The 22,173-nt window shown below is 41.9% G+C and overlaps 1 protein-coding gene across 3 annotated transcripts; it reads right to left on the reverse strand.

Annotated features, from left to right (window-relative positions):
* Nucleotides 1–268: 268 nt before the first annotated feature.
* Nucleotides 269–21,508, reverse strand: GTPBP10 (GTP binding protein 10). Of its 3 annotated transcripts, XM_053266134.1 has the most exons (10): nucleotides 21,353–21,508; nucleotides 18,967–19,160; nucleotides 18,778–18,869; nucleotides 17,531–17,675; nucleotides 14,764–14,837; nucleotides 14,348–14,400; nucleotides 4,399–4,506; nucleotides 3,422–3,499; nucleotides 2,322–2,445; nucleotides 269–1,215 (listed from the first exon to the last, which is right to left on the reverse strand). In XM_053266134.1, the coding sequence occupies exons 1-10, from the start codon at nucleotides 21,383–21,385 to the stop codon at nucleotides 1,013–1,015; spliced, it is 1,104 nt and encodes a 367-aa protein (XP_053122109.1). In that variant the 5' UTR covers nucleotides 21,386–21,508; the 3' UTR covers nucleotides 269–1,012. The 3 variants fall into 3 exon arrangements, with proteins under 3 accessions (XP_053122109.1, XP_053122110.1, XP_053122111.1); XM_053266135.1 differs by lacking the exon at nucleotides 4,399–4,506; XM_053266136.1 differs by lacking the exons at nucleotides 18,778–18,869; nucleotides 18,967–19,160; nucleotides 21,353–21,508 and adding an exon at nucleotides 18,322–18,456.
* Nucleotides 21,509–22,173: the final 665 nt, after the last annotated feature.

Genomic DNA, 22,173 nt, shown 5'->3' on the forward strand with positions numbered 1-22,173 from the left:
ACCTCTCCAGGTGATTTTAATGTGTGGTGGGGATCATGCTGAAGGCGGCCCAAACCCGAGATTTTAAGTTCTAGAGTTCCAGATTGTTTAAAGTTGGTTTATAGTGACTTGGCTTCTGGAACAATGGGAGCTGTACTGTCCTATTATTCTTTATTTTATCTAGAAAGGGCTAAAAATCTCAGTAACTATTTTGAGATCTGCCATGAGTAGGATAATGAAAGCAGAATGTAATGTTGTCACCTCCATTTTTAAATGCAACAGAGAGCAATAACAAACTGACAAAAGTTTACTTATTCCCAGAGCATCACAAAATAGATAATTCAGAACCCTTTGGTGGAATCACCCCAAATATTGATCTGATTGAGTGGAATGATCAAGAGGGCTGGTACAAGAGAAATGCAGACCAAATTTAGGCCTTTAGTTGTTCTCTATAGACTTTACCTCCTTTCCCCCTTCCTTAACTGTACTCTCTTTCTACACCCATTCTTAGTGCCAATAAAATAAAACCCCTCAATCCTATCCAGATAGCACTGCAATTTATTCCAAGTGCAGTTTTTATATTTTTGTGGTGAAATTTGGTTTGTTTAATTTAGTTAATTTTTTTTAATTGTATGGCTATAGAAGAGACTGAAGAAGGTTCAGAATATCAGATGCCAGATTTTGATTAAATGTGAAGTCAGCTCCACTCAAAGTCATTCTCTGCCAGCCATTAAATTAATCCTTCCCTTCTGCCTCTTGTTACTTTGCTCAGATCTTGTTTTGTCCCTTCATTTTTGTCTCATTAACTCTATGATACTTCAGGACAAGGAATATGTCACTTCCACATCATACTTCGCTGTGGGGTTGCTAAATTGGCAATTTTAAATAGTCCTGCCCAAAAATGTTTCAGGAGAATATTTTCATGTTTTTGTCTCGCATTAGTTGCCTACTCAAAACAAGGACAACCCATTTCATTAGGATGTCAGCCATTGATCTCTTTATCATTGCACACAGTTTTTGAATGTAAAGGGCGTCATATTTCTGAATGATGCAATGCGCGAAGTTTCTCTTTCTGAGAATTTTCAATCTTCTTTTCAGCATCTTCATCTAGCACATTTCTTAAGCACATAATTAGTTCTTCAGTTCCTTCACCAGTATGTGCAGATATAGGGATGATCTCTCTGAATTTGACAGTGGCTTCTGGAATCATTTCTTTTGGAAGCAAGTGCATATAATCTAGAATTATAAACATGGAACTCCAGTTAGCATACATGGCTCAATACAGATGCAAGAGAAGAGAAAGAAAGGAAAAGTAATCAGATCACACACACAACCTAGCTGATATTTGACTCAAGAGGAAAGTTTCCATTGGTGCCAATAGCAGCTTTTGTCTCGGGTCAAGTAGCAGATACAAGGAGGGCAGAATCCAGGTTGGTAGGGGGCATTAAAGCCCCTCTGAGCAGGATTACCCCTCCAGTGCATTTAATTTATAAAGAAAAGCAAGCATACAACTGCAGAGCCTGTGCTCAAACTAACATCCAGTTAAGTCCAAAGATTCCTTTGGAATGGGATTAAAATATAGCAACAGAAGATACAAAGGTAATGGATTGACAATTACATCAAACTGTGTACCATTCTTTAACCACTGCTTCCCATAATCTCCTGATTCTTTGCTTGAGCTTATAAAGTATGTTCCATTTGCAAGGCATTATAAGCGTAGGATGCGAGACTAGTACCAGACTTGCTTGAACACATTACATTCTAAGGAGGTTAAGATAATTTGGCTTTGGACTGCCTGGATTCTAGAAGAGGGCAGCTGATGTGGCTGCTAGCTGAGAAACCTTCCTGAATGCATCTGCTGAGAGGAGACACTACAATTTGGATCCTATCCTTTCCCCACTGATCTCACTAGCATTTTAGCATCCCTATAGTCCTGTAATTTTACACTAGGGTGAAAGAGCCTTTTCTGAAAGTTACCCAGTGAACCTTAAATAGCTAGACTGGCTTGCAAACCATCTACAAAACAAAAAACACATGGCTGGTGGAAATTAAATTCCACATGTGTGTCTGACATGCAAATTCCCATCACTGCTGCGCAATGCAAACATGGACCTGTATATACCCATCAGCTATCTGAGACCACTGAACATGACTATTCCTTATTCACTGCAACCCAAATGTTAATTAAAATAAAGCTTCCACAGTTTGTTCTCTTCAAGAGCTCTTTCAGATTCAGGACATCTTCTCATTAAAAACTGGTAACTCAGTGGATGCCATATGTTAAAAGGCATAGGATAACGCATCTGTCATAAATAAAAGAAGCTATTGAAATGTGTTCTCACCTTCAGGACTCTGCAGTTTTTCCTTTAGTTCATTCAATTTCTCTTCTGCATTGGGCAAATCCATTTTATTAATAGCAAGAAGTGCAGGTTTAGTCCGAAATTCTTCTTTGTACAGTTCCAGCTCCTTCCAACACAAAATCCAGTTTGCACTTGCAAATATTTTCCTTCAAAGTATTTGGCTTTACATCCGAGCCTTTTGTTTAGCTCTGTAATTGCTACACAATGGGTTATATCCAAAGAAAGTGAATCCCAAACAAGCACCATTGAAATTAATCAGAGGGATTTTAGTCACACTAATCTAGGACGTTGATTTCCAATGGTGCTCAGCTCTGTCAGGATTCACTTTTTGGACAGAACCCAATGCAGAAATATTAGTACTGCTATACAGGCACCACAAGCATTCCCTCCTGTGTGACAGTCAAGAGTGAATGCCTTTTCCAAGATGATATAGTTTTCAAAAATACTCTCCCTTTTAGTTAGAGACACCTTATACATGAAATACATTCCTTTTTAAATTAAAGGCATTTGACTAAAAATGGTCTTAATTGATTACTATAATTAAAAGGTTACAGCCCTAATATACAGTACATGCACAAAACACATATGAACAGATGATCAAGCTACTGTATTCCTGCAGGTTCCCAAGTTAACTCAGTAACTCATGTATGCTCTATACCCCAAACACACTGGCTGCATGTCTGAGGCTCATTGTCTTCACAGTGCAACACCCTTTTTCTACACACAAAAATTTGTCAACTGTTTTCCCATTTGTTAAGCGGAAACCATTCTGAAGGCTAAAATGCTTTGATCTTTCACTTCCATCTGAGACTAAGGAGTTTGCCCCTTACAGATAAGGATTAAACACATGAGAAATAAAATGCCAAATATTACATTATCAGCTCTCCCTAGAAATATCGGAACAGTTCCAAGCCTCAGAAACATCTTGGGCCCACTGGAGCCTCTGTGGGCTGAGTGTGTACTATAAAAAGTTTGCATGCAAATATTAAGAAGCTTCAAACTAAAGTTTTACATAGTCTTTAATCTCTGCACATACTAGTGTTACAATAAGCACACCCACAAATAAAGATCAACAAGCTTACTTTTGCTAGTAGCACTATTGTTTCGAAGGCTGTTCTGAATGGCGTATTAGAAGAAAGCTGAAACCCAGATACATCCACCTGAAAGAGATTAACACAAAACAAGAATGTACAAAATCAAGATTTTTACATAATTATTAATTAGCTAACATATCAACAGAAGGGGCAGGTATCTAAGTGATGAAAGGAACCATTATATTTGCATACACAAAGCAGTAATTTCAGAAAAAATCTGTTCTATTTCTGAACAGTTTCAAAGTCACGGACCGAGTCACTAAAGCCAGGGTTTCTTAACCTTGCGCCCCCAGATGTTGTTGGGCTACAACTCTCATCTTCAGCCACAAAGGTCCTGTCTGAGGATGATGGGAGTTATAGACCAACAACATCTGGCAGCACAAGGTTAAGAAACCCTGCACTGAGCTATTTGAGTAACATTCTGGTCCATTAATGTCCACAAAAATATATTTTATGATGTACTTTAGGTAGGTTGCCATTGGCTTCCTGTAGCTCTTACTGGAAGTATATCAAACAGCCCTTTCCCACTTACTAGCTACACAACACAAATTCAGCACAAATTACTCCTTCCTTTTTCCAAGTTATCTGAAAGCCTAGTTTTAAAAAAGAATATTCTGCAGATTTTAGGATGAAATAGTATCTCTGAAAGTTCCACAGTGGACTCAAGACAGTAAGTTATACAACTTGAATTCATAACACATGCAGCATTAAACAAAACATATCACTGGTTGAAACAATTCAGCAGGATGTATCTGAACAGGCTCCCAGGACTATAGATATTGGCTACTTTTCTACCTATCTAAATAGACAATTACAACATGCTAAGTTTTATCTATGACAACAGCAATCTCATGGCATGATGTAATGACCAGATCTTATCAGAACACTGCTTTGGGCAAATAAAACCTTGATTAAAGAGGGCATCCTAAAGCTGACAAAGAAACCAAGCAACAGTGCATTCTTACAACAAAGAGAAGCTGTTTTGTTCTTTCCACATGCTTCAAGAACTTGTGCCCTCTTCCTTTATTTGCATGTGCACCTTCGATCAATCCTGGAAGGTCAGCAACTGTAATCTAAGAGAAGTTTAAAAAAATAAAAAGAGGAAGCATTTCTCTCAAAAGGAGAAGAAGAAAGTGTTTGGGCCTCATTGATTCATTCAGGGATGAATCTAAAACACTTCAGTTACTAGAAAAGTCTATAACCCGAATTTATATAATTGAAACAGATCAAATGAAGCCTCCCTTACACAGGAAGCCAGCATTTTAGCATACAGTAATCCAAGCAATGCACAAGACAATGTTCTTCCTTCATTTGTTTGTTTTAACTGCACACTGGGCTCTTCTTCAGGGTAGATGCTCAAACCCAAGCGTGTGAGGTGCAAGGCAGACCCTGTTTTGATGGAATAGATGCATTTCTACAAGAGTAATTACAACAGGTGTAAGTTAGAAGTTCGGTGTATGTGTACATTTCTTTCCATACAGAGTCTGGCTGACATCCTGATGAATGAAGCACGTGTGCTTTGAGCCACTGCAGGCATGCAGCGCTAGCCCTTGCACTATGCCCCAGGTCCCGCATGCTGTTGCGGAATAGAACTTGGAGTTTGGAGCATTCCTTGTGTTCCAGAACTGTTTGGCAAGATTGGAAACATGTTGCTGAGAGTCTCCAGCATTTTTCCAGTCTTACAAAGCAGTTCTGGAGCACAAGGAGCTAATGCTAAGCATTCTTCCACAACAGCGTGTGTGCCTGATCTCAAACCATGCATGCTTTGTTAGGATGTCAGCCTCTGTTTTAAAATATCTATAATATCCTATTAACAACCTCCAATCCAACCTACTCTTCTCCCACACCAAACCCAATAATTTCAACTACCCAATCCAACTGTGCCTTTTATCCCAGCATTCCAACCTCCCAGCATATTTCCCTGACACTTACCTACTCCCAAACAGAAATAGCTCAGGCACAGTTTATTAAGTTTGGGGAAAATCCGTGCAAATGTGGTGTGTGTATTTGCAGCAATGTGCAAACCATATTAATTCATGTATTTATAAGATTAGAAACCCTGTACTTTCATTGTTTTATTTCCACTGTAAGCTGCAATAGGCTCCCCCCCTTTTAAAGTGCTTTTTAAAAAGTAAAATAAAATATTTGAGAATGATCACTTATTTCATGAAAACTAATGATGGTTACAAGCAAGTGCAAATCCATTAGATATGATATCAGCCTGATTTAACTTTTTCCTCCTCTCCATAAGACAGTGGACTGATATGGATACAGCCAAACGGATATATCCACTTGTTTAGAATCAGAGATTTCCCCTTTCAGAAACAAAGAGCTTAAAATGAAGCTGAAAGAAATTAAACTTTTCTCAAACTATTATTTTTAAGCACCCATTAGAATTATACCATTTCCTTTCTTTAACATGTAAAAATATTTTAAACTAAAGTACCTATTCATTATATTAAACAAAAAAGATGGCTTGCATAGTGGATCAAATTAGAACAAGGGTTCTCAAACTTGGGTCCCCAGATGTTGACTTCAACTCCCATAATCCCCAGCCACAATGGCCAAAGGCCACTGTGAGTGGGGATTATGGGAGTTGAAGTCCAACAAAATGTGGGCCAGTGCTCCCTCTAAGGCATGTGCACACTCACACATTTGATCTCCGCTTAGTTAATTTTAGATCCTGCTCAGGTTGAATCGGGAAGGCTCCATTCTGAATGCACACGTGCACACACTGCCTTGATACTACTGCCCAGAAGGAGACTCATTCTTCACAAAGAAGAAAAAAATTAGAGAGAACATTGCTGGGGACCCAAGTTTGAGAACCCCTGGATTAGATGATCTCTCAGACTCTGGAGGATGGTTGCTGAGCTGTCAGCTTACACCTTCTCCTCCCTGCTCACATGCACTCTCCCCCTCAGTTTTCTGTTTAGCACTGATCATCATAGCTTTTGATAATGTCTGAATCAGCAGACGATGGTGTGTGCTTGCCCTCCAAATCAGAAGCAATGAATTAGTGTGCATTTTTAAAAGTCATTGGAAGCTACAGAAGTCAAACTATTTTTAGCACTAAAAAAGCAAATGAAACTGAATGCAAGAGGAGATGAAGATGCACACAAGCCAGCATCTAATTTCCAAGTCGAGGCATTTCTTTTGTATTATGATGATGTATCCATTTCATTAACTATTTAAATGAGCATAAAGATGGCAGAATGCTAAAAGTAGTATTTCAGTAATTTTGGCTTTTTCCTTTTTTTTTTTTAAATAACCTAGAGGTGGACAGTTTATCCCAGCTGCTATCAAATTATACAAAGCTAAAGCATTAGCCCATTTCCTATAGGGTGCCCAGATCACCTTACATTCCAGTTTCATGGCCTTAGAAACAACCCAAACCAGGTTTTTGAAAAGCCTAATGTGATTTTACGTTTAGAGACAGGTATACAAAGTGTGGAAACAAACATCTGACTAGTGGTATGTAATTTATGGTTAAAGCTTATTTTTCTTCCTAATGTTTGGCATCTTTGATACTGAAGGATAGCTTTCAATTGTGATTACTAATAGCCAAAAAATTCTATTGACTTGGATTCTGTCCTGAGCTATTAATAGTGTGGGGCCATGAACATATCAAGTTAGCCCTCAAACAAAGGCTCCTAGATACCACATCTCAAAACGATCTATGTTACAAATAAGTTCTAGGAACATAGGAAACTGCCATATACTGAGTCAGACCATTGGTCTATCTAGCTCAGTATTGTCTTCACAGACTGGCAGCGGCTTCTCCAAGGTTGCAGGCAGGAATTTCTCTCAGCAGCTAGGCAAAACATTCAGGGAAACCTACTCACATTTCTTAAAAGAGTGTGTGGTAGCCAAAAGAGTGTGGCAGGGAGTAAGCAAGCTGTTAGAGTGGCCTGATTTGGAAAAACAGACTTGGGAAGAACTAACCTCGGGTTTGAGCGATAGAACCTCTTTTTGAGGTCCCAGAAAGAAACCTTCAAGGAAACGGGATGGAACGGGTGCCCTCATACTAGGGAATTGGAACGTTCCCCTTCTCATAATCAGGTTAGTAAACCTGTATGTCATTTATGCAATGCTCGTGCTTAGGAATAGAGAGGGAAGACGCAACCAAGAGGTTCACGCAGATGAGACAGTAAATCTCTTCTGGAAAAGTTTGTATGGTTATGTGCAAAAAGACAAGAGTATCTCTTCTAAACAGCAATGGGACAAATTGTGGAAATGGACGTCGGATGTAACCGCCCCGATTACCTGATGTGCCTTGAAATGCCCCACCCCCGAGTTACAGTACTACCTGCATATACCTCATAACCTTGTGGGTTTCCAAATCCTTGTGTGTAAATCTTTGTAGATATATCATGTGCAAACAACCACTTTGTATATAATTGTGCTTTTGAAACGTACTGTATGCTTTGGTAGTTTGTTGGTTCAATAAAAAAAATCTTGTCCTATTAAAAAAAAAATCTTGTCCTATCTTGGAGAAGCCAGGGAGGGAACTTGAAACCTTCTGCTCTTCCCAGAGCGGCTTCATCCCGAGGGGAATATCTTGCAGTGCTCACACATCAAGTCTCCCATTCATATGCAAGCAGGGCAGACCCTGCTTAGCTAAGGGGATAAGTCATGCTCGCTACCACAAGACCAGCTCTCCTCTCCTAGACCAGCTCTCCTCTCCTCTACCTTGGGAACCAAATATAATTCCAAGCTAGCTAGGTACTTTAGCATTATAATGGTGCTGAAGTATAGGAGAAAGTTCTCATTGGCACATTTTAATGCTCTCCTGTCAGTGGTTCTCAAGACTAAGTTTAAGCAGATTCCTTATGAGGAATGGGACTACCCACGTAGAGATGGAGCAGTTGAGTCTATAGCCCATGTTTTATTATTCTTTACTTTTTATCAAGATTCTCGTATTCCCCTTATAGCTCATTTACTAAGAAATGTCCCCAGCCATTCAGAGGAATTTTGTGTTTGTTTTCTGACCGTGACTCTGATATTACATATAGGGGCGATTCTCACCATTGCCCTGGGCAGGTGGGGAGGCTGTGGGGCAGGGGGGAGAGAGGCTGCTTTTCATTTACCTTCTCCCCACCCCACAGATGACCAAGCAGGTGGGCTTCAGCACACCTCCCACGTGCCCACACGGACAGCTCTGCTCCGTGAAGCTCAAAGCAGGACAGAGGGATCTGGGGCTGGAACATGTTTTCCAGCCGCCAGGCATCCTTCAATGCAATGCGCGGAACGGGTTTGCACTACTTTGAAGAATCAAGCAATCAACTCATTTGCAAGCCTCAAAACCTGCAATATAAAGAACTGTTGACAATGCTGTACTTCTAGGGTGAAATAAGGATGAAAAATTGTGTTCATTAGTTCTACTTTGATGCATGCAACAGTAGAAAGAGGCTCTTACTAACTTCAATAGTTTTGTTCAGAGGCCTGTACAGATTCTTAATGGGGTGTTTTTAAAGGAGTCATTTAAAGAATCCATGGATGCTGTGAATACAGGCTACTGGAGGAAACCTGACCCCAGGGTGCAACATGACAAATCTTATCCATTGCATACGATCTATTTGGACAAAGATTAAAGCATCATCTGTCAAGTCCTCAAGTCCCTGGTTGCAGGAAGGAGGAAAAAAGCAGCTTTGCTCATTTTATATCTGTGAATGCTGTTGTTGCTCTTATGCCATCAGACACCTCTTGATGAAAGCCTTTCATCTCAGAACATTTCTAACAATACTCTCATGTGCCAGCTATAGATTTTTTACACATCAAAGTAAAAATTAAGTTTTGTAGAATCAGATGTTTGAAAAACTCCTGAATGAATATGATCCTCAATTCTTCATAAAATCCTACAGGTGTGGACCTCAAATTTGAAAACAATCTTCCTGAACAGATATGGGAAACTTTAACGTTAATTTACATTTATTTATTATAACAAAGATTTAGTAATCTAGATTAGGGATTCTCGACACTGGGTCCCCAGATGTTATTGGACTCCCATAATCCTCCACCAGTTAATGTTGGCTTCACAGCCACAACCCAGCCCTGCAAGTGTGGAGGACCTATTAAGATAGTCTGCCCGAGATGGCTGCTGGACCCAATAGGATTCCAAAAAGCCTTGGAGGATTTTAATGTTGGTCCTCCCAGTGATTCTGTTGATGCCCTGGTGGTGGGAACCTGGAATAGGGAACTCACCAGGGCAGTAGACACGATCACTCCTAAGTGTCCCTTCAGACCTGCTTTAAAGGTGGCCCCTTGGTATACAGAGGAGTTGCAGGGTCTGAAGCAGCAAGGAAGGCAACTGGAGTGCAAGTGGAGGAGAACTATGTTCAAAATGGACAGGACACAGAATAGAGCCTATTTGAAGGTTTATGCGGAAGTGGTCTGTGCGGCAAAAAAAATTCTGGTCTGAACACATTGCATAGCTGTCCTGGGATTCAAGCTCTTTCCATTTCAAACCAGTCCCCCAAGACTTTGTTCTGCTGCGATGCTTTTAATGGGTTCTTTGCATACAATCTCTTGTATTCGGGCCAACTTGGGCTCCACTGTTTTTGCGGAGTCTTATTAGGGTGGTATCCAGCAAACCCTCTTGCAGTATTAGATTGGATCAGTTTCAATCTGTGATACCTGAAACATGGACAAGCTGCTTGGGGCAGTGCGGCTTACCACTTATTCTCTGGATCCTTGCCAGACTTGGCTGATTCTATCTAGCAGGGAAATTGTTGGGGATGGCCTAGTTAATATAATTAACTTATCGCCAAGGGAGGGTAGGATGCTTCCTTGTTTGAAGGAGGCAATGATTAGACCACTTAAGAAGCCTTCCCTTGATCCCTCAGTGATGGATAGTTATAGGCCAGTCTCCCATCTCCCATGGTTGGGCAAGGTGGTTGAGAGAGTGGTGGCTAACCAGTTCCAGGCAGTTTTGGAGGCAACTGATTATCTAGGCCAGGCTTCCTCAAACTGCGGCCCTCCAGATGTTGCTGAACTACAACTCCCAGCATACCCAGCCACATAAAATTGTGTCTAGGGATGCTGGGAGTTGTAGTTCAGCAACATCTGGAGGGCCGCAGTTTGGGGAAGCCTGATCTAGGCCCATTTCAAACTGGCTTTTGAGTCTGCTTTGGTTGGCCTGATGGATGACCTTTACCAGAGAGTTGACAGAGGGAGTGCGACTCTGTTGGTTCTTTTGGTGGCATTCGATACCATCGACCATGGTATCCTTCTGGATTGCTGGGGGGCAGTTGGAAATAGGAGATACTGCTTTATAATGGTTCTGCTCCTATCTCTCAGGTAGATTCCAGATGGTGGAGCTTGGTTGCTCTTCGAAACGGGAGGTATCATGTGGAATCCCTCAGGGCTCTATTCTGTCACCAATGCTTTTTAACATATACATGAAACTGCTGGGTGAGGTCATCAGGTGATTCCCTGCTAGATAGAATCAGCCAAGTCTGGCAAGGATCCAGAGAATAAGTGGTAAGCCGCACTGCCCCAAGCAGCTTGTCCATGTTTCAGGTACCACAGATTGAAACTGATCCAATCTAATACTGCAAGAGGGTTTGCTGGACACCACCCTAATAAGACTCTGCAAAAACTCTGTATTGGAGCCCAAGCTGGCACAAATACAAGAGATTGTCCACAAAGAACCCATTAAAAGCATCGGCTCTATTCTGGGCTCTGTTCTGTCACCAATGCTTTTTAACATATACATGAAACTGCTGGGTGAGGTCATCAGGTGATTCGGAGCAGGGTGTTATCAGTATGCTGATGACACCCAAATCTATTTCTCCTTATCATCAGGAAATGGCATTCACTCCCTAAATGCCTGCCTATGGGCAGTAATGGGCAGGATGAGAGATAACAAACTGAAGCTGAATCCAAGCAAGATGGAGGTGCTCATTGTGGGGGATGGGAATCTGAGGGATGAATTAGATCTTCTTGTGCTGGATGGGGTTACACTCCCCCAGAAGGAACAGGTATGCAGCTTGGGAGTGCTCTTGGATCCAGGCCTCACCCTGGTATCTCAGGTGGCAGCTATGGCCAGGAAGACTTTCCATCAGCTTTGGCTGATTTGACAGTGGCGTCCATTCCTTGATTAGAGCGATCTCAAAACAGTGGTGCATCAACTGGTAATCTCCAGGCTTGACTATTGCAATGCACTCTATGTGGGGCTACCTTTGTACATAGTCCGGAAACTTCAGTTAGTTCAAAATGCAGCAGCCGGACTGGTCTCTGGGGTAACCCAGAGAGACCAAATTATGCCTGTTTTAACAGTTGCACTCGCTGCTGATAGGTTTCTGTGGAAAATACAGAGTGCTGGTTATTACCTTTAAAGTTCTGAATGGCTTGGGTCCAGGCTACCTTAGAGAGTGCCTTTTTCTGTATGATCCCCATTGCATGTTGAGGTCATCTGGAGAGGTCCGTCTCCAGTTACCACTGATATGTCTGGTGACGATTCAGAACCGGGCCTTCTCTGTAGCTGCTCCTGGTCTACGGAATGCACTCACGGCAGATATCTGCAGTTTAGGCTCGCTGTTGGTCTTTAAGAGAGCCCTGAAAAAACTTGTTTGGCCTGGCCTTCCAAGGTTTTAAAATTGTTTTGGGGTATTTTAATTGGTTTTAAATTCATTCATTCATTCGATTTCTATACCACCCTTCCAAAAAAATGGCTCAGGGTTGTTTACACGGAGAAATAACAACTAAATAAGATTGAACACTGTCCCCGAAGGGCTCACAATCTAAAAAGAAACATAAGATAGACACCAGCAACAGTCACTGGAGGTACTGTGCTGAGAGTGGACAGGGCCAGTTACTCTCCCCCTGCTAAATAGAGAACCACCACGTTAAAAGGTGCCTCTTTGCCAAATTAGCAGGGGTAGAAATGGTTTTGAATTGTTTTTATATGAAACAAGTCATCACCACCCAGAGCTTTTAGATGGGGCGTTCTATACATGTAATAAATAAAATAAATAAACCAAAGGCCACTGGAGCTGGGGATTATGGAAATTGAAGTCCAACATTTGGTGACCCAACATTAAGAATCCCTGATCTAGATAAAGGCAGGAAGATGGAGAAATCAGAATGGGAATTGTTAAGACTATTCTCAGCTTTACGTCACTGAACACTGCAATGTAAAGTACTGCTTTATTAACTTGGCAGTGCCATTTTAAAAGTTATACATCTGGGGTTACAACCCCCCCCCGCCCCGTGGAACCAGCATACACCTTTCATGAGCTTGGTCATCAAAGGGGGCTTGATATGCATATCAACTAAAAACTCCTCTGGAATTTATTAGAGAGTTTATCATTTCACTGGAATTTATCATTTCACTGCCACCAGACCCAGAGCTGGGTCTTCATCCTCCAATGTAGGAGTTCATTTTTGCAGATATTGCTTAGGAGGATATATTTTACTCCCATTCTCTGTTTGTGTGGGGAGGTCTTCAGATCAGTAACATCACTTACTAGCCTTGGTCTAGACACATGGAGTATCTAGGAGTGTGCAGGGCTACATTTACAATAATTAAACCAGAAAAAAAAATATGTTTTTTGATATATACAAGGATAAAAGCCTGAATACTTTCAGGTAAATTAGAAAGTGAAGACAAAAGAAAAACATAACTTGTATGCTCTAAGATGCAACAATGACACAGTTTGCTGATCAAGCTCTAAGTTACCACACTAGAAAAACAGTTTATTTGTACACAGCCCCCAAAACTGGCATCTTACAATGCAATAACTTGCATCTAACAAAATATTAAAACAATTTAAAACCACAGTTCTAGTTAAAAGCTTGGGTGACTGAATGCATCTTTAAAGACTTTTAAAAATCTTTCAGAGATGAGGAGGCTCTTATTTCAGCAGGGAACGCCTTCCAGAGTCCTGGGGCAGAAACAGAGAAGGCCTGTCCCTGAGTAGCCAAACAAACTGATGGCAACTGCAGATGGACCTCTCCAGATGATCTCAATGGGGCTCATAGTGAAAAAGATATTAAATATCCTGGGCCTAAGCTGTTTAGGGCTTCATGGGTTATAATCAGCACCTTGTATTTTACCCAGAAACATATTGGTAGTAGCCAAAGTAGTTCTTTTAATATAGGAGTAATATGGTATCCTTGAGATGACCCAGAGACCAACCTGGCTGCCGCCTTTTACACCATTTGCAGTCTCTGGACTACATTCAAAGGCAGCACCACACAGAGTGCATTGCAGTAGTCAAGCCTGGAGGTTACCAGCATATGTACTACTGTTTTGAGGTATTTTATCTCAAGAAATGGACATAGCAGGCATATGCTGAAACTGGTAGAAAGCACTTTTGGTCACTGTCTCAACCTTAGACACCAGAGAGGTGTCTTTGGTTCAGAAGCACTCTCACACTGCACACCTATTCTTTCTGGAGAGTGTAACCCCAGCCAGAACTGGTAGATCAAAACTGTCTCCTGGGTTCCGACCCTGCAGAATAAGTACCTCTGTCTTATTTGGATTCAGTCTTAATTTATCAGTTGCACTTCAAAGAAATACTGAGCTTTTCCCCCAAGGGTGGGTGCCTTTTAACCTAATTTTTTAACACACTCTTTTTCCCTACTGCAGAAGGACCATGAACAGAGGTGCAGTTTTACTTTGGGTCTCTCAGCCAATCAGCTTGTGGCTTAGTTTGGGATCAGCCAATAGCAAAGATTTGAAGCTGGCTGCCTTTCCCCCCAACTTTTGTTAGTTACTAAAGACAGATGGGGCTGGAAATGAGTAACTATCTATCAGGGCACCGATGTTGCTTAAGATAATCACTTATCTATCTAGTAGGAAGCATATTCTAATTGCCGGGGGGAAATGGGTAAAACCACTCTCACAATATAACCAAAAAGAGATTCCTCTACCACAAATTCTTTTGTACAATCTTACTTTTGAGAACCAACCTGTTTATGATCAGCATACATAACTGTTCCCAGTTCAGGTTGTATTGTTGTGACTGTGAGAAAAAGGAAAAGAGAAAACAATTTTTACTCTTGGCTAGGGATGTGCACGTACCGGCAGATGGCTGGTTCGGCGGCAGCTGGGTTACCTTTAAGGAGCAGGAAGGATGCTCTTACTCCCCCCGTTGGTGCCATGCTCAAAATTGCTGGCATGGGGTGGCAGAGTACCCTCTTGCTGCCCTGGTCAGCATCAGACCAGAAGTGGTGTGTGCGCAAAATTTTATATACAAAATCTCTCAGAGAGAGAGAGACCAAGACCTCTACACTGACAGGTTTTCATTTGCATAGCATAAGCAATAATCTAGAGGCATTTTAAATCAGAGTGCCAACCAAATAAGTGGACAGTATTTAATACTTACAGGCATAATCTGCAACCTCAGGTGTGGCATGAGAGATCTTGGCTAGCAAAGACGATTTCCCGGCATTTGGAAATCTGAAAATAGAAATGACAGAACTATCATTTACTTTTACCTCAGCATCTTCACACACAATAGAATAAAGCCACTTGCTTGCCAAATTATACTTATATATTCAACTCATGTGGATATTGCTTAAATATTGTTAGTGACAAACTCTCTAGGGAGGAGGAAGAAAAAGTGAGCCTCTTAACGTTTGCCATTGAGGGTTTGCTGTGCTTTGCTAGCTGCTCTGAAGGTGCAGGATAAAAGTCAACAATCTCTTATGTATTAACACAACATCAAGCGGGTGTTCTACCTTTAAACGTTGAGACGTCCCTGTAACCAGGCAAGCTGTGAGCCAAATGCAATTGGCATTATATGCTGTCTACTTATAATGCAGAAAAGCTCCCTTACCACAAGAGAGGTGGTCTTTGTTGGAGTCTCTGGATGGAAGGTCAGAAAGAATATCACTGTGTAAACAACCAATCACCTGGGGTTTAAATGCATTCCAATGGCCATTCTCTGTTCATTTTAACGTGTCTTAGGGCCAAAGTACATGTGATATGCCACACATTACTGCTTTAATTATTCTTTAGTAACAGTAGTTGGAGTGGGCACCTCTGTGGACTGGGACGATGGTGGGGGCATAGGGGGCTTAAATCCTACTCCTACCGTGATCCCTAGTCACCCTTAAAAACAACTTACATGGATGCAGACTACGGGAAGGCTTGAGGAAGAACTCATCACAAATCTTTTTTGGGGGAGAGGAAAGATTGTGAGTGTGAGAGATGTGTTTTGGGGGTTAAGGTATGGGTTATTAGGTTTGGTGAGAGGGAATTCAGTAAAATGAGGAGGAAACTCCTCAAATGCTTCTAGGGGGGATCTGAACCCCTTGGATTACTCTCCTGTGGTCTGGGACTATGGCAGGGAGAGGGTAAGGTTAAAATGATTGGGGAGGGGGTGGTCCATGGTCTAGCTACTATTCCCTTAAAAAAACCTATTAATCCTGTTTCACATGCAGTTTGGTCCTCTGTATGTCAGGATGGGGTGTGGAGTTGAAATGAATGAACACACAGACACACAGACAGTTCCAAAGCTGAAGCCAGACAGTTTGGGGATTTATCAGGGTCGTCTGGGAAATTCACTTTCTATGCCAGTGCTAAGTTTTCTTGGATAACAAATATCGTGGTACAGTATATACATACAGCTTTGCTCATGTTTGAAAGGATATACCATTTTGCAAGTAAAGTTCATAAAAGTGCAGTTATTTTTATTTTATTAGGGTTTTTTTCCTCCTGAATATAGCCATGTAAATATCAAAGAAAACAGTGAATAGGAAACCTACTCGATTGTAAGCCCCTTTGGGACAGGAAAGCATATTTTCATTTTATTTCCTATGTTGATCTTGAAACTGCTTTGAGAACTTTTTTGTTGTTGAAAAGTAGAACCACCAACAACTTCCCAAGACATGTTGAAGAGACCAATATTGTTTCAGGAAGGGGTTTAATAGAACATTCACGGAGGTAAGGTAATGCCACAAAGGGGCATTTCAAAAGTTAATTCCTGCAGAAGTAGGGTATCTTCACAAATATATTTATTACATCAGAGCTAGATGTACTCTCTCTGAAAGCTAAACTACATCCTGAAATGCATTTCAATGTACCCTAGTCTAATGATTCCCCTTCTACAGACAATATGATTTTTGTTTATGAGGACTAATGGCAGAGCACTTATGTACATGCTGAAATATAAAAGCAAACTCAGGCGAAGATTAAAGTACAAGCTTTCAGAGGCTGACTGAACAATCCAGCTAAAGAAACCAAATGTGTTTCATGACCCTGGAAATTTAGTTTCCCCCACTTTTTTTTAATTTTAAAGAACCCCTTAAACTGACATTTGATCTGAAGTTCAGTGGGGAGAGGGATGAAATTGAATGATGCTTAAACAAAGGTTCAAAGTTCAGACGTCAAAACAGAAAGAAATTAGGATAAAGCTCTAATAGCAGCTTAACAATGCTACAGGGCCACAACCAGCATTGTCTGGAGACAGTGGAACTTGCGTGCAAATAACACTTCCTTAACTTCCTTAAGTGGCACAGTGGGGAAATGCTTGATTAACAAGCAGAAGGTTGCTGGTTCGAATCCCCACTGGTACTATATCAGGCAGCAGCGATATAGGAAGATGCTGAAAGGTATCATCTCATACTGCGCAGGAGGCGGCAATGGTAAACCCCTCCTGTAGTCTACCAAAAAGAAAACCACAGGGTTCTGTGAGCGCCAGGAGTCAAAATCGACTTGATAGCACACTTTACCTGTAAATGCACGATATTTACTCGAAAACTAGGTTTTTTACCAAGTTCTTTGATGTTAGAAGTTGGGGGAGGGGCATCTTAAAAACAGAGTGCTGTACCTTTTGAGCAAATACAGGTATAATATCCATTTAACCTCTGTTTTTTTAAAGGGGGTTGTCTTAAATTCACGGTCATCTTCTATTTGAGTAAATATGGGTAAATCTCGGTGTTCCCTCTCTAAAGAGTGCTCACGCTCACAAGTTTTTGGATGTTGGCTCAGTTAATTTTAGATCCTGTTCAGGTTGAATCAGGAAGGCCCCACTCTGAATGCACATGCACACACACTGCTTTGATACTGACGCCCAGAACAAAACCCATTCTGCACACAGATGGAAAAAAGTTAGAGAGAACGCTGGTAAACCTGTTTTGAATACTTACCCAACTAAGCCAACATCTGCTATAAGTTTTAGATCAAGATGAACCATGTATTTTTGACCTTTGACGGGGAAGAAATTTGTAGCCACGCAGCCACCAATACCCCCATGTGCCACCAACATTCTGTCTCCTACTTTGTAAAGTTCACCTAAAAATAACAGTTACACAAGGGTTTTTAAGTCAATTGGGTGTGCAAGCATTTTCAGCAGACCATATAGGCCTGCACAACATAAGGCCTGGGGGGCCGGATTCGGCCCTCAGGGACTATTTTATTGGCCCCCAGGTATCCTGCAGCAACACAGGAGCTGGAAACTGCCTTATAGCGCCATCCTGTGCATGTTTTCTCAGAAATATGCTCCATGGTGTGCCCAGTGAGGCTTACTCCTATGTAAGCATGCCTAGCATTGCAGCCTGAAAGCAACAATAATTTAGGGAGAGGAGAGGACTTGGCATTTGTTTTGGGCTAGCATGCACTTCAGGGGCCCCACTGATTGAGCAGGGACGGGACCTATTCTCTGGCCACTATCCTCGGTTAAAACTACGGTTCCATTGACAGGAGGAATAGATCCACAAGTAACTAATAATATTTTTAATTTTAATGTAATAATGTGCTAGAAATTTGACCTCAGCCCCTGCACACCAAGTTGTGGATGGTTCCAGCCCACTAGGGCATCTGAGTTGTGCAGCCCTTATCAGAAGCTTTCTCCAGCTCCTAAACAAACATTTTATATATTCTTTTGGCATGAGTCCCACCCCCCTTTTTTAAAAAAAGTAGCAACATATGCCAAACACACAATATGCTGGTAACAAACATGCTGTAGATCGAGACTTAATTCCAAGTAAGCATGAACAGGATAAGGCACACAAGATAAGACACGAATACTCCTCAGCCAAGCCAACCATATCATCTTTTGTTATTCAACGGACATTAACCATTTTCTGGGCATTATCATCCGTAACAGCATATATCCAACACCACCTGAGTGCATCAACCCATTGTTAGGTATGTGATGTCACAGAGGCTCGATGCAAGATAAAGCCTAGCTAAGTAATTATTTAGTGCCTCAGGCAAGTCATAAAACCAAAGTTAAGCCTGCCAGAGTTTCTGTGATGCACTTATCAGCACTGCTAAGAACAACCCAAAGCCTTTCAGCATGAGGACAGATGTACCAAATACATACTAGGCATACAGGTGCATTATTTTCTCACCCATTATAACAACTTTCAGGCAAAGAGCCAAAGACTCTTACCAATCACTTCCCCATCATCTGTTGTGACCGATATTCCTGGAGGCACATGTACTTCACAGTCTTTTCCTTTAGCACCTTTCAGTGCTACAATACTTCAGGCAGGAAAGGGAAAAGGAAAATATTACAAAATTAACTTTCTAGGAGAGGAAGACTTGCATATTCATTCCCAAGCAATGAAAAACTACTCACCTACTGTTCACTCCCGTTCCTGCTATAAACCGTTTTGATGGGTATCGAGCTTTAATTCTCTTTAAGGTCACGTTTTCTTGGGCTACCAGCCAGACATCACCACCTTTTCCTCCTTCCCCACCTAATCGAGCAAAACCCATTCCACCAGTTCCTCCTCTTACGTAGATTCTTAGATCATCCATAAATCTGCCATACTGTCAAAAGAGCAGCACATTTAGCTTTCATAAGATCCATCCACACATTATGTTCAACACTTGTACAAGTGTACAGTGTACACAGGTGCTGTTCTGTACACAGGTACAGTCATCCACACGTTATGCTGAACACAGGTACAGAAGAACACATCCTTTCTGTTCCATGCATTTGAAAGGCCTGTATCCAGGTTCACTTTTAAAATGAAAACAGGTACAGTCATTCACACAAGCATGTGTACAGGTGTACAGACACCGATATAACATAATACGGGTGTACAGATAATACATAATACGAGCCAGAATAGTGTAGTGGTTAGAGTGTTGGACTAGGACTGGGAAGACCCGAGTTTGAATCCCCATCACTGTTCCCTCTACGGCATGGCCGTGTGCATACGCTCACAAGTTTTTTTGTCTGCTCAGTTAATTTTAGATCCCACTCAGGCTGAATCAGGAATGTCCCACTCTGAATGCATGTGCGCACACACTGCTTTGATACTGCCGCCCAGAACAAAACTAATTCCGCACAGAGATGAAAATAATTAGAGGGACAACTGATCCCCATTCAACCATGAAATTCACTGGGTGGCTCTGGGCCAGTCATGTATCTCTCAGCCTAACCTACCTCACAGCGTTGTTGTGAGGATAAAAATAACCATGCACACCATACACCGCTCTGAGCTCCTTGGAGGAAGAGCAGATCATAAGTGTAAAAATAAAATAATAATAGTAATAATAATAGTCCAAATCAGCCTATAGTTACTAGCAAATTGATTGTCATGAGGATGGGTGGGGGTATGTGGAATAGAGAACATAAGAACAGCTTTGCTAGATTTAGGCCCAACTACTCTAGCTTCTGGTCTCCCACAGCAGCTCACCAGATGTCTCCAGGAAGCCCACAAGAAGGAAATGGATGCAATCCACTGGAGGATCAACTGTCAGCAGGGCCTCTTGGTGTCCCCATTGGGGTGGAGGCCATGTTTTGCCCTAATCTCAGGATCATCTTTAAGTGCAGTGCTTTACTTTTCCCCACAGCACTTATTCACACAGATAACCCCAGGGAATGGAATGAGGATATGGGATACATCCACCTCGCTGAAGCTAAGCAGGTAAGCCTGGTCAGTGCCTGGATGGGTAACCCCATGTACATGACTTTGAGATTCACCACAAAAGAACGGCAAGATATAAAAGATAACGAATGGGGGCGTGGGGGGACTAATATAGAAAAGAAAAGAGTTCACCATTGGGCTGGTGGCTAAACCTGCTGCCTTCCCCCAGTGACCTTAGTCACTAATAATAAAGTCAGACTCTAGCCACATAACCTCAACTTGGGCTCTGGATGAGGTCATACTGATGTGCGATGGTAAGGAAGAGTCAATCCATGTGGTTCAAACCCACACATAAACTACATACATACATCTGTAACTTGCTCCTATGTGTACAACACTTTTAAATTGCAACATGCTTTTTAATTGTTTTATATTCATTGCAACATGCTTTTTAATTGTTTTATATCTATTTTATTAATGCTGTGAGCCACTCTCCGAGCAATAGTGTACTGGAGGGCTGGAATATAAACTGCTCTCCACTTTGAACACTCATTTGAATTCAACAGCGATTACAAATTCTTTAATAAACATTAGGAATAGAACCAAGAAGCATTCGTTCGAAATGCCAATGCCCTTGCTCTATCACCACCCCATATGTGCCCTGGGTCACTTCACTGAATCCTTCCTTCTTTTCTAGATCCGTGCAATCTCCCCACTGAATCCTTGAGCCATTCAAAATCACCTAGTTGCAGGTGAGCACTTTCTTTCTTTTCTTTTCCTACTGCGAAAAGCTATACCTATTGCAAAGAACACGAGTTCCTATTTTAACGACTCCATCCTATCAAGCATGAGGAGAGTCGAATTAGAGTAACCATCACCTTCCTTTCCACCAACTATCCATTACTGAGGTGAGAGGTGTTTCATGCAGCCCTCTCTAACCCAGGGGGTTCTCCAAGCTGGGCCCCCGATGTTATTCGACTACATCTTTAACCACAAGGCTGGGATGATGGGAGTTGTAGTCCAACAGCATCTGGGGACTCAAGTGAGAACCCCGGCGCCTAACCAAACCTTATGTGAGGTCCTACACAATGCACCCGCCCTCCCCGAGGCCACTGAGGGGCAGGAGCGGCTTTTGGCTGCACTAACCTTCCTGAGGAGGACTCGGCTGACCCAAACCATGCTGGGAACCCACAACAGAGACCGACAGCGGACCTTTCCTAAGTTTGAAACGCATGCCAGGCTGCAGGAGCGCAGACTAGTGACGACACGACCGAGCCCGCCCCTCGGAGGCGGGATAAGAAGCTGAGCGAGGAGGGAGGAGCCTATTAGCAGCGCGGCGCCCAGGAGGGGCGGGGCAGGACGTGGATTAGACGCCAGCGGAGCGGAGCGGGGCGGGGCGGGGCGAGATGGGCGGGTCCTTGAACGGACTTGTTCCCGCGGCGTCGGCGTCTTGAGGTTTTGGATTGTGGAGGGACACGTGGGTGTTTTTGTTCTTGTTCTCAAGACTGAAGACAAGAGGTTGAGCCCAGCTCCAGGATCAGCAAGCAAATTATAAAACGTCCCTGAACATAATTTTCTCACGCCTCATATTAGAAGAACAATGGGTTGGGTTTTTGGTTTTTTTAAATGACTCGATCTGGCATTTAGAAACAAGTTAGAGTTGTTTTAAATTTGAAAACATTTTATAGTGTCAAAACATTGGATTATGCCTGGCACCGTTTATAGTTGTGTGACCCAGGCGCAACTTGCTTTGGTTAAATGAATCCATGCAGCATTATCAGAGTCAAACAAGGGGATATATAATTGGTGGCTTAGCTTAGCCTCTGCCTACAATAAGCATATGGACTAGCCCATGCGCTGGCAGGGTTGTAATAATATTTTTATCAGCGTATTGATTGGACCAAATGGATCACAAGTTATTACAGCAAGCTTCTGAGTTCCACAGAATTCTTCAAGAAGGAAAAATC

Source organism: Hemicordylus capensis, chromosome 6 (genome assembly GCF_027244095.1).
Source record: "Hemicordylus capensis ecotype Gifberg chromosome 6, rHemCap1.1.pri, whole genome shotgun sequence".
Lineage (NCBI taxonomy): Eukaryota > Metazoa > Chordata > Lepidosauria > Squamata > Cordylidae > Hemicordylus > Hemicordylus capensis.

What these genes read in the sequence shown, in the direction of transcription:
- GTPBP10 (XM_053266134.1), bottom strand. Translation starts at nt 21,385, where the DNA reads ATGGTTTGGGTCAGCCGAGTCCTCCTCAGGAAG. An exon ending in GCAGATGTTGGCTTAGTTGG is followed by an intron (nt 14,838 to 17,530) that starts GTAAGTATTCAA and finishes TTCTATTTTCAG; the next exon opens with ATTTCCAAATGCCGGGAAAT. An exon ending in CAAAACAGCTTCTCTTTGTT is followed by an intron (nt 3,500 to 4,398) that starts GTAAGAATGCAC and finishes AATCTCTTTCAG; the next exon opens with GTGGATGTATCTGGGTTTCA.